This window comes from Melanostigma gelatinosum, assembly GCF_949748355.1.
Source record: "Melanostigma gelatinosum genome assembly, chromosome: 9".
NCBI classification, from domain to species: Eukaryota; Metazoa; Chordata; class Actinopteri; order Perciformes; family Zoarcidae; genus Melanostigma; species Melanostigma gelatinosum.
In genome coordinates this window covers 11,985,937-12,002,806 of record NC_136642.1, presented here as the reverse complement: position 1 = coordinate 12,002,806, position 16,870 = coordinate 11,985,937, and the positions used below count along the sequence as shown (strand labels likewise).

At 39.9% G+C, this 16,870-nt stretch overlaps 2 protein-coding genes across 5 annotated transcripts; one reads left to right on the top strand and one right to left on the bottom strand.

Moving 5' to 3' along the window:
- Positions 1-2,665: 2,665 nt before the first annotated feature.
- On the top strand, positions 2,666-11,597 carry rundc3b (RUN domain containing 3b; the record flags this gene model as incomplete). Of its 4 annotated transcripts, none has more annotated exons than XM_079276226.1 (11): positions 2,666-2,760; positions 6,504-6,619; positions 7,315-7,448; positions 7,763-7,848; positions 8,082-8,171; positions 8,506-8,586; positions 8,869-9,043; positions 9,280-9,437; positions 10,635-10,781; positions 11,128-11,243; positions 11,333-11,597. In XM_079276226.1, 11 exons carry the CDS (start codon positions 2,666-2,668, stop codon positions 11,476-11,478), a joined length of 1,344 nt encoding a protein of 447 aa, XP_079132352.1. In that variant the 3' UTR covers positions 11,479-11,597. The 4 variants fall into 4 exon arrangements, with proteins under 4 accessions (XP_079132352.1, XP_079132351.1, XP_079132350.1 ...); XM_079276225.1 differs by having other exon boundaries at positions 11,122-11,243; XM_079276224.1 differs by having other exon boundaries at positions 6,504-6,658; positions 11,122-11,243.
- Positions 11,598-12,991: 1,394 nt separating this feature from the next.
- On the bottom strand, positions 12,992-16,616 carry slc25a40 (solute carrier family 25 member 40). The gene is made up of 10 exons (XM_079274624.1): positions 16,452-16,616; positions 16,155-16,262; positions 15,897-15,956; positions 15,700-15,806; positions 15,521-15,588; positions 15,028-15,152; positions 14,108-14,391; positions 13,896-13,977; positions 13,484-13,564; positions 12,992-13,392 (listed from the first exon to the last, which is right to left on the bottom strand). The coding sequence occupies exons 2-10, from the start codon at positions 16,252-16,254 to the stop codon at positions 13,259-13,261; spliced, it is 1,041 nt and encodes a 346-aa protein (XP_079130750.1). The 5' UTR covers positions 16,255-16,262; positions 16,452-16,616; the 3' UTR covers positions 12,992-13,258.
- Between the last annotated feature and the right edge of the window lie 254 nt (positions 16,617-16,870).

Genomic DNA, 16,870 nt, shown 5'->3' with positions numbered 1-16,870 from the left:
ATGCAGGTTTGAATCCTGTTGATGGATTCCCTCACATTTGTTCAAGTTAAACCAAAGCAGAGCAGAACCACGTTCATTGTCTTCAAGTAACTCAGTGTAGGTCAATATATTTACAACGATGTCATGTGTTTCCTTCATAGACTTTTGACACTGAGTTCACATCAGGGTAAAAGTCAATCCTGTGGTCTGTTGAGTCACGTCTCATGTGCAGAAACTACGTCTCATGTGCAGAAACTAAAGCCACACGCAGCAGATTGATCACATGACTGCCAGACACCACTCTTCTGGTTTGGCTTGACTCAAGTAAATATTCAAATGGAGATGATTCTACGTGCCACTTGTCATGTAACGAGTTTTTTCAACATGTTTGTGTTAATTTCAAATCTAAGAATGATGTAGATCCTCTCATACAGACTTAAATATAGGCACACATAATTTATATAGCAAATTACTAAAAGAGGGTAAAATGTTATGCAATACAACAGCATTGTAAAGATAGTAATATAGGCCTACATAATATTTTTGTGACTTGAGACTCCTTCAGTTTTTTGTGTGTCTATTTTGTGGTGTATTTGCACCGTATCCTCATACAACGTATGATATCTTACATAAACGTGCTCCTCATTTTTACTGCGTTGCAAAGGTTTCGTTGGCTGGCTTTATGAATATCTAACTTCTGTGAGGCACAGCAACACGTGTTCACTACACACAGAGGGAAATATTGTACTTTTTATGCCACTAAATTTATTTGCCATTTATTTGCCAAGTGTAGTAACTAGTTCATTTTCTGATTAATATTTTACATTAAAAAATCACATTATAAACTATAGATATAGTCTTGTAACCCTATAAATAAATAATTGTCTAGTTAGCACCTTGTCATCTTTCACATTTCTATGAGTTGTTATCAGTTAAACCAAAACCTTTCAGATAATGTTTCATGCCTAAAGGGGTAATCCAATATTTTACACAAAAGTAAAAAATAATAAATTGAAAAAACGACCCGCATAATAGAATACTTTACTTTTGATACTTTACATTTTCTGGATAATACGTTTGTACTTTTAACTCTCAACCACCAACAGACAGCGGAGCGCTTCCTCTAACAGACTTATTCAGATTTGCAAAATGGCAACCTGAGAGGGGTAACTTACTTTGATATACAGTAGAACATATCTGGCATTCAGAATTGGTCAAATCAAATAACTCTTACAAAATCATGCTGGGACAATTGTATATTTTACAGACAATCTATAATGCAATCAAGTAATCATTAAAGATATAACTTCCAATTGCAGATTTTTTTCATATGGCGTCTATAGTGATTACAGTTACTTATTATTATAATCCTGATTATATGTAATCAGTTTCCACCCAACCCTGATGACAGCCCACCTCCTGGAGCCTGACACTGATGTTGGAGGGAACCCAGACAGAATTAGTTATTTTCCTTGAGGCCTCTAGATGACGCTGTCCTCCTTCAAGATGACTTAACTGAATTTATAGGCAGTTAAATGTCACAATCAAGGATCCAAATGTGGAAAAAGTCATGTGATGAAGACCAAAACACAGGACTGTAATATGGTGACACAATAGTATTCACTGATAGCTAATTTAAAACGCTGGAAAATAAGATGTGAGTTATAATATTTAATGATGCTATGAAAGGTTTGTTCATATGTTACATCTGCAGCCTAATGTTTTTTAACACAGGAGTAAAATAGATCTATATATTTCAAGTTCAATTAGGTATTGTTAGCTGAGAAACTCTTAAATGTGAAGATACAGTACATGCCGTTCATTTTTGGGATTGGTCAGCTTTTTAACACTTGAACAGACAAGATATTTTTGTGTATGGATGAAAAGCAGCCACTCTCACCTTTTCTTTAGGTCCTCAAACAATCGAACAGGCTACACATAATCTTGCTTTTCTTTCAGGACCCTCTACAGTCAGTAACATCTTCCTATATGTAGACTCTTGTAGAGAGTCATATTGCAGGTTGGATAAATTTACCTTCAAAATAAAAGGAGGCCAAATCAGGCGCACATTTGAACATTCAATTCAAACTCAGTATTTAGTGGAAAAGCAGCAGGACATATGAACAAAGCTAAATATGGTGCACGATACATAAATCATGACATGTTAAGTCCATGCATTGTTTTATGTTTTTTTATTCAGGCAACTGCAATTTTATTGTCTGTAAATGTTAAAAATAAAAATATATTCATGTCCTCCCATAATAACCTGATATATATATACATACTTACCCTATGTTGCATAGTTTGAATTCAAATTATATTTTTGGTGTAATGCCATTTAAAATAATTAGTTTTTCAGTTATGCTGGCCTAACGTCTTTAAGTTGTTTGCAATTCTTACTTTTTGTTATATTACATTGTACTTTTTACATTTTTTATTATATGACCGACGTGGAGTCAGAAACAGAGGCAGCTGGTCTGCCGTATGAGCTGTTATTTTGAAAGTACCAACGGGAAGTCCTATTACATTGCAGGTTCGGTTTGCGTTCAGCCCCTCCTGCAGCTGAGCGGCGTGTATTCCTCCGGGCTGACGGAGACCGCTGGCCCTGACCTACCCTGGTGCAGAGCGAGCGGAGCGGGCACTGTGCACCACCTCCGCCTCGCAGCGGCCCGGACAAGGACCGGGGATGGCGTCGCTTGGCGTGGGGCTGCATGTCATCCGCAGGCGTGGAGCAGGCAGGAGCGCCGTGGTGGAGAGGAGGAACCTGCTCACGGTGTGCAGGTGGGAATTCCTCACAATGTTTTTTCTTCTAATGCCAGGAGGATGAAAACTGCGTCTGACGGAGGATTTGTTTATTCATAATTTAACAGGCGTTTGTGTGAGGTTAGCTTGGATAGCAGGACCGCAACCCCGGTCTCCAAGATATTAATTAAAATGCATACAGCATAAATCCATTCTGTGTCTGCTCTGAATGAATGTGATTCAATCATCATAGAACAAATTAGAATGTCAGCTGACTGACCCCTGCTGAATGCCTCTATCATGTGTGTTTCGTAGGCTACATTATATGCATCTCCTTCACTCACTCAAACACACAAATACACATGCACGCCCACATTCACACCACATTCACGCCTGCACAATTACATTTCACTTATAATGACCCTCATAATCAGTTCAGTGCAGGATTAAGCCCAGAATTGTAGAAATACTCTGGTCATGAGTTCAAATTCCACCCTACCCCAATTTAAATGTTGCTACCAAAGACAATTTGTAAAATGTTGTTTATTATTATTATTATTATTATTATTATTATTATTATTATTATTATTATTATTATTATTATTATTATTATTATTATTATCTTTTCAAGTAGTTTTATTCATGTAACTGCAAGTATAATATTTTTTATTTTTCAATTTCTCTAATTGATGGTTTGAAGACTCCCCTTGCCACGACCAGGAACATCATTCAAGTGGCTAAATATTAAGTGCATTTTTGTTTTAACTTTGAAACACCTCAATGGATTCATGAATGATAAGCTGTTTTGATACATTTGAAACATGGCTGACGGATGCTGAGGTGTGCACAAACTAGCCTTCTGCCTGTTTCTCCTCCTCTCTTCGTCAGCTGAAGTAAAAAGTGCTCCGAGTATTGATTTGTGGTCCGCTGGCAGATGTCAGTCACTGACTGACAGTCCCTGTGGTGCGTTTGAGACAGAATATCACCTGTTCCAGCTGCTCGGTTAACAGGAGAACAAATTCATTTTTCAGCTTTCAGGTGTGACGGTGACTGGCTCGTACGCCTTCCTCCGTTAATGTCACTTGAAACGGATATAAAGGGAGAGTTATCAGATGCAGGTGCTCCTTGCTGACCACTCGGGTCCTTTCTGCCTCCTCACCAGCCATCAACTCTCCGATTGGTACAAGCGGAGGAGGGAGAAGAGAGTCGTGATGGCAGATTTGCAAAATGAATGAACCAAAGATGAATTATTACTGAGGTTTAAGAAAGGTTTAAGAAAAGTCTTTAAGACTGCCTTATAGACTTTACATGATCTACTTTTGTTCCCTTTAATGTTAAAACCATTGTCTTCCACACTGAGACAGAATCATATAGAGCTGAAATGATTCGGATGAATCGACTGACAGATTGATGAATCATTTCAGTCATTTTTTTAAAAACAAAAATGCCAAATATTCACTGGTTACAAATGTGAAGATTTGATGCTTTTCTCTTTGTTGTATATGATACGTCTTTGGGACTTTTTACTGTTGGTCAGACAAAACATATTACAACATAATTGTATATATATATATTGTATTGGCTTGTTGCTGGTCTTTATTTAAACTATACATGATGTTTAACATTGAGTGAATATATATATACATACATTGTGGCTGTATTGTGCATTATTTGAGACTGGTACTTTATTTGGAATCTTTGGAAACTGGTGGATCTTCACTGTGATTCAAAGTTAAGTGGGTTTGAACAGTGCTTTTTCTGCACAGCAGGAGTTTGCATTGATTCGCCTGCCAGCAGGCTGCTGCCTGTCGGGGGGTTGAAGCTTCAAGAAAAGTGTAGATTGCTGCTGCAAGCGAGTGTGAGAGCTAAGCAGAGTCTAGCTGCTGCAGTAGCCGTCAACACGGTTACACACCTGCCATTGAAATGATGCCGGTTGTTTTTAGAGCTCATGTTCTCTAGATGCAGAAAAGAAAAGTAATTTTACTGTCCATAATCAAACGCCGAGCAGAGTCATCAAACTCTTGTGCACTAGTGGAGAACAGAGGGGCTGTTTATCTTCCATCATTTAATTACATGGAGGAAAACACTGCTTCAGGTTAAGAGCTGTTGTGCAGATGAATGCACAGTAAAGAACCGAGGACATGTTTTCATGCTAAAGAGAAGAGCAGCAGTGCTTTATAAGAGCCCGTGTGATGTTATATGTCCAAGCACCCAGTTGAATGAATGAAATATGATTGTTTGTCATCTCAGGAGGAAAACCAGTTGGCTACGTAAAGTCTGTACAGCTCCACAAAATACCTTTTTCACGCAGTTGAGTTACTAATAATATTAAATCATTTATGGGGCTCTATTGGCAGACATGGAATATAAAATGAATAAGTAGGTTTTCTTTAGTGTATAATCACCTGAAAGTAAGAATTGTTGGGTTTTCATCACGTTAAAATGAGCCTTTTATATCTACCAACAGACCTCTTCACAGAGCCGCCATGTCGATACAGTAGCCCAGAATGGACAAACCAAACACGAACTCCAGAAAAGGACATTCACATTTCACAATTCATCATTCATTTATTGTTTACACCTGTGCTCCAAATGTCTTCTGTGAGAAAAATGGAGACCTGTCCAGAGAAGAAGTCTAATCAGCCAAAAATAATGGTGCCTTTAAATGGAGTCCTGATTGTGGGAATAACCATTTGTTGTCAGGAGTTTATTTTGTGAATCCATTGTGTCCTGTTGGTAACATCTCTCATTCATAAGCACAAGGTTGATCATTTACCATTTTTTTCAAAGGGAACATTGATGATTGTTGTCTGTCGACAGGGTTCTCACGCCTTCAACCACCTCAGCACTGAGGTGGTTGCACATTAAGTCACTGAAATGCTCGACTTTTCAGGATTTCTGTGGTTCTTACATTGACTGAAAGTCCCAGGGCCTCGATTCTTACTGTTTGAATGTTGAAAAATCCCCGAGAGGAGAAATGCAGTACACAGAGAGGAAATTGTTTTTCAACATGTCTGAAAGTAAATATACATGATATGTGATTCAAATCTGCCCGTATTCATGAAAATAAGATGAAATCTGTCCGTCTTCGTCTTCTGTCGGTGGAAGCACGCACTCTATGGTCACCCTGCTGCTAAGCAACGGGAGAGATGAAGTCAGATTATTTAGCTGACGTTAAAGGCCACACACAATTTGGCAGAATTTACACCACACACACACACACACACACACACACACACACTGCAGCCTCGTCCATTAACTCTCCTGTCTTCCTGTCTAATCAGTTGAAACCAGATTAGACAGAGTCGTCGGTGCACATGTCACAGGGCCGCTCATCATGCTTTCATCACAGGGTATTAATCGAAGCCTTATTTCAACCATGTAGGCCGTATGTGTTTATTTGCTGTGCCTTTACGTTGTTTGTTTGATCTCAATTAAGATTCTTCTTTTTGTTTGTTTGTTCTTATGTGCATTACCGGTAGTCCGAGTGTGTCTTCGTCTCATTCAGTCTGGCATCAGACAGTCATAAAGAAAATATTTTGGACACACTTGGATGTCAGTGTAGAAAAATGTCGACAGATCCCTCACACATTTATACTCTCTTCCAAAAAGCAGGAGCCAAGATATTCAGACTTTTTAGTGTGTGTAACTGAAACGCTGTCTCCTACTATTCCCATAATGCAACTGTCTTTTGACAATGCCTATAAAGCTCTGTGCTTTGGTAAAAGTGACCTTTTAAGTTACAGCCTCAGATAAAGTGTGTGCATCTTCTTTTGCCTCAGGTTTTCAGTGAAGACTCTGCTGGACCGCTCCTGTTTTGAGACGATAGACGACACATCTCCAGAGTTTGTTAACTTTGTTTCCATCCTGGAGCACATCCTCAGTCATCGACTCAAAGGTAAAAAACGTAAGCAACCCTTTTCTCATCCACATGCAGGTAATTAACTGAGTTATATTTATACTGCAGAGTGACATATTGTTGTTCTCGCTTTTTGACTGTAATAGATGATAGGTGACAGGGAGCATGGAGGCGGGGGGGGGGGGGGGGGGGGGGTTGATCTGTGATAATGGTCCTCAGCAGGAAATGAGCAGCAGACTTTGTGGTTTCATGCGTCTTGAAATCGTCGACCCATCAGGATGAAGAGAGAATCGAAAAATATGCACAATTTTAATATAAAAATTGCAGTGAAGTTTAGATAGTGATGGGCATCTCATTTTCCCTTCATTGAGATGAGTGTAGTTAGTGTGAAAATATTCTCAGTATCAAACACAGTGTATTCTTATTACGCTTACACGATAGTATAAATACTGACCTGTTAAATATCAATACTTGAGGTCTCCACTTTCAGAAAGTTAAACTCTTTTCATTACATTCTTACCACCCCAAACAGCCACTAAACTTAATTTAAGTTCAATGTTTGCACATTTTATGTGACTTAAATGTAATTTCTGGGTGAAAAACCCTTCAACTATGATCCACTTCCATTTCAGTAACGTGTACGAACTTGCTTTGTGCATCTTAAAAATTCAGAGCATCGTAAATGCAGATTCAAGCTTGTACAAACCTCTGTTTCTGTCTTTTTTTCCTCTCAGGTCAGACAACTTGGTTTGGCTATGAGAGTTCTCGGAGTTTCTGGGATTACCTAAAAGCCGCTTGCAGCAAAGTCCCTCATAATTGCATCCGAAGCATCGAAAGCATGGAGAATATGCGATCATCGAGAGCTAAAGTGAGGATAAAACATTCTGGGGATCAGATTTAACGACCCGAGGCAGCAAGGATGTAAATAGCGTGGATCTCTAAATGTCAGAAAGTCAAATACAAACAGAGCATTTGATTAAATAAATATGTAATTTAGCCATCACGCAGACACACACAAACACACACACACACACACACACACACACACACACACACACACACACACACACACACACACACACACACACACACACACACACACACACACACACACACACACACACACAGGTCAAGAACTCTCTAAGCTTCCACTAACTAAATGTTACTTCTTTGTCTCTGCAGGGCCGGGCATGGATCAGAGTGGTCCTGATGGAGAAAAGATTATCAGAATACATCTCATCTGCACTGAAGGACTTAAAAACCAAGAGGTCTAAATGTGTTCTCATAAACTGCACACACTGTTTCCCCTTCAACCCAATTATGATATTTTTGATGAGGTCATCAAGTATAAAAATAGTATTTAGAAACATCAGCATGTTGCAGGATCATTTTGATCTTCTTACACATTATTATCTTAAACATTCAATTATCACACACCAGTTGACTAGATCTAGAGGAGTTGAATTAATACCAATAATGTGCTCACACGTGTTGACTGTAGGAGGTTTTACGAGGATGGAGCGATCATGCTGGGAGAGGAGGCGGGGCTGTTAGCAGACACACTCATTGGAGTCAACACCATCGACTTCAGGTACCAATCACATTCTGCTAATTCTTCCCCGTCTGTGTGTAGCTTTCTCTGCAAGAAATGCATTTTTGGTGTCATCGGTAAAATGCTAAGGCTGATCCAAAAGGCTTTCATGTTAATATAGCTTAAAAGGAAAATTAAAGTTTTCATGTCTTATTGTATTTCAACAAGTTTCATGTTCTTTATTGTGACACATTAATTACAGAAAAGCAGTTGCTGATTCAACCCCCTTTAATTGGACACACCTAAATAATCACTGGTGCAGCAGATATGGACTTAGTACTTTAAAGCTGTAGATCTTGGAGGCGTTGATCTGATTCTCCATCCTGTCCTTTAGCTTCTGTCTGAAAGGAGAGAGTCTGGATGGCAGCTGCCCCGCTGTGATCGACTACACGCCTTACTTGAAGTTCACTCAGAAGTATGTGAGGTCAAATCACACAGTTCATCATCAGTGTACTCTAAAGCAGGGCTCAACAAGGTTGTTTTTTAGTGGGATTTACATGATCCTTCTATTTAACTTTTTACCTGCGTTGGATTTGTGAAAAATAGTGTAAAAGTTTTAACTATGAGAGCCTTCAGCTTTGGTCGGGGGGTTGGGGGCACATGTTTTTGGTCAGATTCGGCCCACGGGCTGCTGTTTACCTCCCGCTGCTGTGCTGGATGTGTGCTAGTATGAGGCTCACGCTGCTTCCCTGTGCAGTGCAGACAGCATCAGCAGCGACGAGGAGGAGATGAGGACTCTGGGGAGCAGTGGCAGTGACAGCAGCACCCCCGACAAGATGGCCACCGCTGCCTCCATCTTCACAGAGCAGAGCAACTTGGTCAGCAAGTGCAAACGCTTTGAGCAGAAGTACCGAATGACGTTGGAGCAGAAGGTATTATGTGTGTGTTTAATATTAGTTATGGTCATTACAGGTTTCCTCTCTGTTTGGCATCAGCTGTTATTCAACATGATGGAGCTGCCACAGCTGTCCTCGACGGTTATTTATTTAGCTTTGAGCCAAAGCAAAGAACTCTGATGTGTATTCAGCAGTGCCTTCATGGCATTAGGCACACAAATGGAAAACAGAGTGTGTACGTGTATGTGCTTGTGTGTGTGTCTTTGCCTCAGGGTTACCTGGAAGAGCTGGTCTGTCTACGAGAAGCCCAGCTGTCACAGGCTGTGTCTCATAACAAAGCTCTTCAGCAGAGCCTAGAAGACGCACACCTCTCCCACACACTGGAGAAAGAACAGCTTGAGTACATCGTACTGGAACTACAGGACCAACTGTAAGTTCGTCCTGCTCCGTGTGTGTGTGTGTGTGTTTGTCCGTGCATGTGAGGTTACTGACGGTGAGGTGGAGAGGACTGTGAGTTTGACATTCAGGACACAGCAAGAAGCCTGGCGGTTGCAGGTGGTTTGTTATTTGTGTGTTGTTGAATCAATCGCTGCTTTTAGCCAAGAGGAAAAGCTGCATCAGTGTTGTGTCTCTAAATGTATGTTCTAATCAGTGAGACGACCCTTCCTCTGTTTGATCACTAATTTACTGTAAGTTAGGAAGTCTGTCAAGAGGATTTGTGTAACGATCTCTGGAAATGAAGCAGCAGTCTCAAGTCGGTGTGATGAGTCATTGGATGTTTTCCGATGCAAAAAGCAAAGTGGCACGCAGCGTCGACAGAGCGAGAGTCAGTGAATACGCGCAGAGAAACTTTGAGAATGACAATGTGAGTCGGAGAGTATTTACACAGTCAAATATGCAGGCGATAGTGTGGGCTTCTAGGGCAGTTTGGAGCAGGGTTATTATCATCAGCTAATCCTGAAACTAAAATAAAAATAAGCAGTGAAAAACATTGTAAGCTGAAACCAAATAAAAACAATATCTTAAGAAAAACTAAAGCTACAATGAAACTATATTGCCTTGTTAAAAAAAGGATACAAATAAAATAACAATGAACGTAAATTCAATTCAGTTTTTTAGCTGTAATATATCCCTCCCGAAAAAAGAGACTGCAGGAATTCCCGTCAATTGTCCAAACTGAGTAGAGATCTGACAGTTTGTAAAAATGTGATCGCTATTTAGTTTTATGCAAACACCACCACACAAACTACCAAATACAACTCTCTTCAATTTGGTTAATCAATAATTGTGGGCAAGATATGTAGTGGGACTTTATATATTGAAAAAAATAAACTTGCTCGTGCTCTTTATGGACAAATGTGTATCTATAATGGTGACACCTTTTTCTTACTTTTCTAGTTTTTCTTTTTAGCTTTTTTGCAGAATCCTAAGAATTGATGTCTACTTCATTTATCCGAGAAGAATAAAAACGCAGACAAAAACAAGTTTCAGAGTAGGTCCCATTTCAAGCCTTTTGATGTTATTTGTGCCTTAAATTACTGCATTTAATGACTCTCCTTTTTTTTAAATTTGAAGTGGTTATTCATTTAAGAAATTGTCTCTGACTCTGGACGTATATTGTCTTCAGGACGGTGCTGAAGAACAATGACTTGCAGTCCAGGCAAGAGTTGACAGCCCATCTGACCAATCAGTGGCCATCTCCTGTCGCCTTGGATACCAACGCAGTTGCCTTGGACACGCTGCTGTACAGGAAGAGAAGGGGCCAGTGGGAGGAGTATGTAGATGAGTTCACGTCCTCCAGCTTCCAACTCATTATTACTTCCATTATTGCTCAATCTAAATTATTTATTGTTTATGATTTAATTGTTCACAAACGACTTTGGCTATTGTACAGACATAAAATACAGATTTTGTATTATTGATCTTCCAAAAGGTATTAAAGTTACATTGATAAGGAACTAAGAAAACCAGCAAATAATACATTTTTTGAATCTGGAACCACCAAATGTTTGCTTTTTGTTTTTAAGTTGCTTGGACTTAATTTTTTCCTGTTGATTGACGAGTTGTTGCAGTACTAGTTATGTGTTTATTGATCCTCTATCCTCTATTTGCAGGAAAAGCTTCCAGAGTCTGGAGCAGCTGTCTGCAGACATGAGTCTCTCCCAGACGTCTCTTGAACCGTCACACACACTGAGTCTGGAGGCCAGGCCGACTGGCACACACTGGCATCACCAAGGTACGCCTCCTTCTACGAGTCAGCAGAGTAGTCTCCCGGGGAGGGGGGGGGGGAATGCGAGCATTGATCACGTGTATCTTATCATTCAGGTAAAGAAGAAACTCCATCTCTAAGAGGTCTGTGTGGCTCCCTGACCTCAGTCGCCAGCTACAAGTCTTTGGCCAGCCTGAAGTCCAGCGAGTGTTTGGCCAGTCCTGCAACAGAGATCAGCAGTCCAGGCTTCACCCCCTCGTAATGAACGCAGCGCTAAATGGAACTTTTCTAAATGTAGGGGGTATTGATTTGTAGACATTTATTTTCTGAATGTTGAGCCCAGAGCTTTAACAGATGGAAGTCAGGTTTGCAAGTTGAGAATCTGGTGTAGCATGTTCTTTAAATTGTGTTAAAACTGAAAAGCAGCTCCATCAGGCTGAATAATGTCTGATTAATGTACCGTTCAGCTGAAACAACCTCTGACTCTTTATAGAAGATCTCCTGCTGTTACTTCATCAATGTGTTTGGTTGTTTGTTTGTCTGTGGAGAATCGTTTTTTCCATTTTAGGAAATAAATTAAAATAATAGTCAGCTGAACTAAAGACTGAAAGGTTTCCCAGGAGAGCTTAGCATGCTCACAACACTGACTGTCGATCAGATCAGAGTTCTGAGGAAACACAAAATACTGATGGCCTCCGTCAGTCTCTCGTCACCATGAATTATTTCTTGCAGTTGAAAGTGTCTTTTATTTTCTGTGCTGTTACTGCTGCCAATGCATTTATATACTTGTTTTTTAATCTTTAATTTATGATGAATGTAACTCTACTTTTGTCATGTCATCAAATGATTTACATAATGCTGTCACATTTTGTTTTTGTTTGTTTGTGCATAACACAGTGCAACATGTTTTGTTCTCAGGTATTAATCCCCACGATTAATATTCACTATTTACCTCTAGATTTACTTCAATGTTCCACTTTATCAGACACAGATTCCTGTTATTATTCCCATTAATTACTCAAATGCAGTATTTTAATAGCTAGTTACCACAAACGGATCCTTCCTAAAACTCTCAATGATCTGTGTTACGACCCAGAATATCTTGCAACAGATATTTTTTGAGAATGAGAAACAAGTGGCTTTGCCTAATATCAGCAAAACGTTTATTGGTTACTAGCCGTGTACCGCAACACTGAATCATGACTTTCCTTTGAGTTCATTCCAGCAGTCATTTGCACAGACATGCAGATGTTTTATTGGATTTGTTTGCTTTTTATCCATTTTTAATAAACTACGCTTACCCAAACAGTGAGAATTTGATAGTGACATCTGAGTTTCTTGTCCACAATAAACACGTGTGGTGAGAATGCCTGTATAAAGTCAATGACTGAAAAGAATTTCCAAAGAAGATCAGGTATGTATATTTAACGCGTCACATTTTCAAAACGTGTCACAGTCCTCTTCCACAGTCTCTTGTCAAACTGAAAAACACTCATGGTTACACTGGCACAGGTTTAGTGTTCGTCTCTCTGTCACACATATTCACAAGTCACAGGGAATTGTTATGGAAGTTTACAACATAAACATGGAGATCCTCTCTCTGTCGGGGGAGGATACGCTTGATGAAATTAATTTTACATCTCTAATGTAAGGACTTGAGGCAGTGCACACGATCCCAGTGAGACAGCCACATTTGGGACCTGAAGAATCACTTCTGATTAATAAAACTGTAGCTGCCATCTGCTGGCTGTTAAATGCATCAGAAAGCATGTGATTTGAACACTGATGAGACAAAACATTATTTATTTTCAGTTGTGTGCACAGAATTTGTAGCAGCAATGATAATAATGATAGAATATTATAAATACTAATAAACAATTTCATATAAATCTTGTAGTGCAGAAATGGATCATGTAGTTCATTCTTTTTTTTCACTTCAATTTCTGCTTGCGTGTTTTTAATTGGGCAACATTACCCTTTTGCCTCCAGGTACAGTGGAGCAGTACTTGTGTCTGGTTTGGAGAGAAATGACTAGAAAACTATCAGGTGTTACTGGTCTGCAGTGGGCCGAGTGTCCTCTCCTGGTTGCGTTTGCGGAAAAAGGCTTTGCCAAATTCATAAGTGCTGATCATAATGGCGCAAGCCGGGGCCACTTTAATCAACCTTGGGAGGAAACCTGGCAGAGAGACAACAGAAAAGAGGATCGATTACATGCCAAGTAGTTCGGTCAAATATAATGATTCACTAAATATCATGAGAGGATCTACCTGCAAACAGTCCACCAAAGCCGTCCTGCGCCACAATCCTGCTCATCACGCTGAAGGTGGAGGAGGAGACCCGACATGACACTGATGAGACAAAGACAACAGTCAACATCAAAGGACTTAACGGATTAAGTGTCAGAACCACTTGTCTGTCTGGACCTCACAGCCCTCTCAGATGAGCTCACGTACCTTTTCATCAAAACCACTTGTCATGTTCTAAATGTGCTGATTTGAACGTATTTAATCTTTATTTATAGTTTTCCTTTTTTCCTCCCTTAAGTAGCTTTAACGTTGAAAAAAACCCCAATCCTAAAACATGGCCCTGGTTGGGAATCCACTGATGTTTTGATGACATTTGTAATCTTCAAAAGCATTTACTAATTAATATAACAATACAGAATAGCGGCATAATTACAGTTCTTTGCTTGTAGCTCTCCCAGCTCCAGCTGCCTTCTCGTTTTAACGACATCAAAAGGTAACGTTACAATGGCCGCGATCTGAAAGAGATGGAAATATGTATTATTTCACTATATTCGATATAAATCACTATTTATGTTCACTTATTAATGATATTTTATGTGGAGTTCTGTTTCTACAGGATGACAGGCTGAATGCTGATGCACTTACAGAGCCAGACACCGCTCCTGATAAGAAGGTAACTGTAAACGTGGGTTCTCTGGTGTTATATAGTTCACACAGCCAGCTCTTGCCCTTCTCATAGTTGTACCAGTACATGGCTGAAAAGGGCACGTCTCGGTAGAGTGTGGGCCCCAAACCTCGCCACAGAGACAGCCAGCCCTCTGTCCGCACTGCAGAGCGGATGCAGTCAGTCAGCTCCCTGTACGACTGTTTCTGAGACTGCAGCTTCGTGCGGATCAGCTCCAGAGGGCTGATCACTGTCGCTGAACCCACTGACACACACACACACGCACACACACACAGAGAGAAAGCAGAGAGAAAAAGTTCAAAACACATGTTCACTTGCTGCTGAATTGAAAAAAAAAAAATCATACTTTTGCAGAGGAAAAAACATCAAAACACACAAGGTGACAATGAAAAAAAAAATGGTGGAGCATGTTAATTATTTTTAAATACTCCACGGTGAAAGGAACTCTAATTCCTCAAAAGTTCCCTTTTCACCAAGTAGTTTCTTTGTTAAATAGATATTAGGGCTGTCCTCGACCAAAGAAATCCTTTGTCGATTGACACTCATACGATTTTGTCGACAAATCGATTGGTTGATTTAATCGACAGATCTGTAAAACTGATTTGCTCCACAAAAATAAATCCCCTTAAAAAGCACCATGTTTAAATCTTGTGTTTACCAGAGATGTGTTCAGACAGTTCTTGGAAATAAGTAAAAAAACAACGAATCAACCAAAGAAATCTTAGTTGACGAGACAGAAACGCCTGTTAGACTAAAGGGGGGTATGTTGCGTTCTCTGAAGAATAATTGAATGCAGACGAACAACAGTAATTGATGTTGACAATTGTAACAAAGAGCTGGATTCAGCAATGCTGTCTTGATGCGACAGCAGTCAGCTCACCTCTAGCGATAGCTCCTGCCAGAAGAGGAGCCTCCTGAGCGCAGTCTCCCATCCTGACCCTCAGCACCGCACACAGCTGGTCGTAGCACGTAAAGTAGATTACTGTAGCAGGGACTGCCATCACACTGGAGACAACACACATGGAAAATAACCATATATTATGTTTCAATCAAGATTAGTCCAGGCAGGGGAAATTAAACCACAGAAGCAACACCAAATACATAAATTAGCAATGTGATTCATTGAAGAAAATGCCATTAAGATGATACTTAACATAAATCAATCTTTGGTAATCAGCCCACAAGACAACCTGGGGTGGTTTGCCACTAATTGGCACAACTTCAAATGAAAGCCCCCTCAATGAGCGCATCAGCTGCAGGCTAAATGACTGTCGACACAAACACATTTTCTATGTAACTGGGCTCTAAGAGGAGAGCAGGGAGGATGAAGTGCAGCAAGGGAATAAAAGAGACACAGAAGACTTCCCACTCACAGGGTCGGAGGTAGACCGCTCCACAATGCTTTTATTCCATCATGGCGTACTATCTTGACGAAGGCGTCCTGCAGAGACGCAGAGTGTGAAGTCAGTGTAGGAAGACGTGCTTGTCTGACTGGCTTTTATATTTGATTTGGTAAAGAGTTATTGGTGGAATGCGTAGCTGAAATGGTTACCAGTGTGCCATTGAAGTGACTGGGGGCTTTGTACCAGGCCTTGGAGTTACCGTTTTCACAGACACATATGTGGTCCATAAGTCCATTGCAGTAGACAAAGCATTTCCCTAAAAGATATATGACAGAAATGTATGTGGTCATTTAATATGTACTGTATTCAACACAATACTTGACATACTTGATCATATTCATAATACCTTTGGGAAAGGGATTTTTCTGTGATTGCAGTCTGATCTTCACGACATCCAAAGGTGTAACTGAAAAAGAGAAAATGTAACATGAATCTCCATGTATAACATTTGGTACACTACAAATTTTGGAAAATGTGATGTATTTTAATACAAAATGTAAATGTTCTGTACTTGTAATACACCAATGCTTGAAAAGCACAAGTCTAGTTCTTTAAAGGGGAAATACTGTCGTTACACACGACAGATGAATAGTCTCTATCTCACCCAGCACAGATGTGAGGATGGCTCCGGAGCAGGACGCCACCATCTGTTGAAGTGGAGTAATGCCATTCAAGGCTGGAGGAGCAGGACTTTGACCACTCATACTGTATTCTTAAAGAAAACAAAGACACGGTTTTTATAACATGCATGACAGTCATCATGTAAACAAGAACCGTATTTGCCAAAGGTGCTAGCGGTCACTGACACGTTAAAACGTTGTTATAACATCCCAGGTGTTGTAACATTAACCTACATGGAGAAGAGAGCTCTCTGGTCAACCCAAGGTAGCTAACTACTTACCGCTAAACCGCCCCAGCAGCTACGAAGTCTCCCATTAAGAAGCACATCACTCTCGCGGTTTAAAGTTTCCTGAAACAGGTTGTATCGGAAACACGTGTATGCGTCGGGGTTGTAACCTTAGCTCGCTACTTAGTTTACTCAGCAAACGGACCATACAATATTAGTTACATGATGACATTTCCGTGTACATTCCAGTATTAGTTTCAGCAGAGCACATTCTTGGAAATTTCTTAATTGTATGACACATTAAATACAATAATGGTTATACAAAATATTTGCACATACAATGTATACAATGTTGTTGTAAAAAAAACTATTTTAGCTATAGATTTTTAACGCAACGTTATCTATTTTTTTTTTTTTTTTTTTACAGTAATGTGGAAACATCACATTCAAACTCAAAGAGAGCATTTACTTAT

Excerpts from the sequence above, each read along its gene's own strand:
- slc25a40 (XM_079274624.1), bottom strand. The coding sequence starts at position 16,254 with ATGAGTGGTCAAAGTCCTGCTCCTCCAGCCTTGAATGGCATTACTCCA. Across the intron at positions 13,978-14,107 it reads CAGGAGCGGTGTCTGGCTCT|ATCGCGGCCATTGTAACGTT; the intron begins GTAAGTGCATCA and ends CATCTCTTTCAG. Across the intron at positions 13,565-13,895 it reads AGAGCTACAAGCAAAGAACT|TGTCATGTCGGGTCTCCTCC; the intron begins GTAATTATGCCG and ends TTGTCTCATCAG.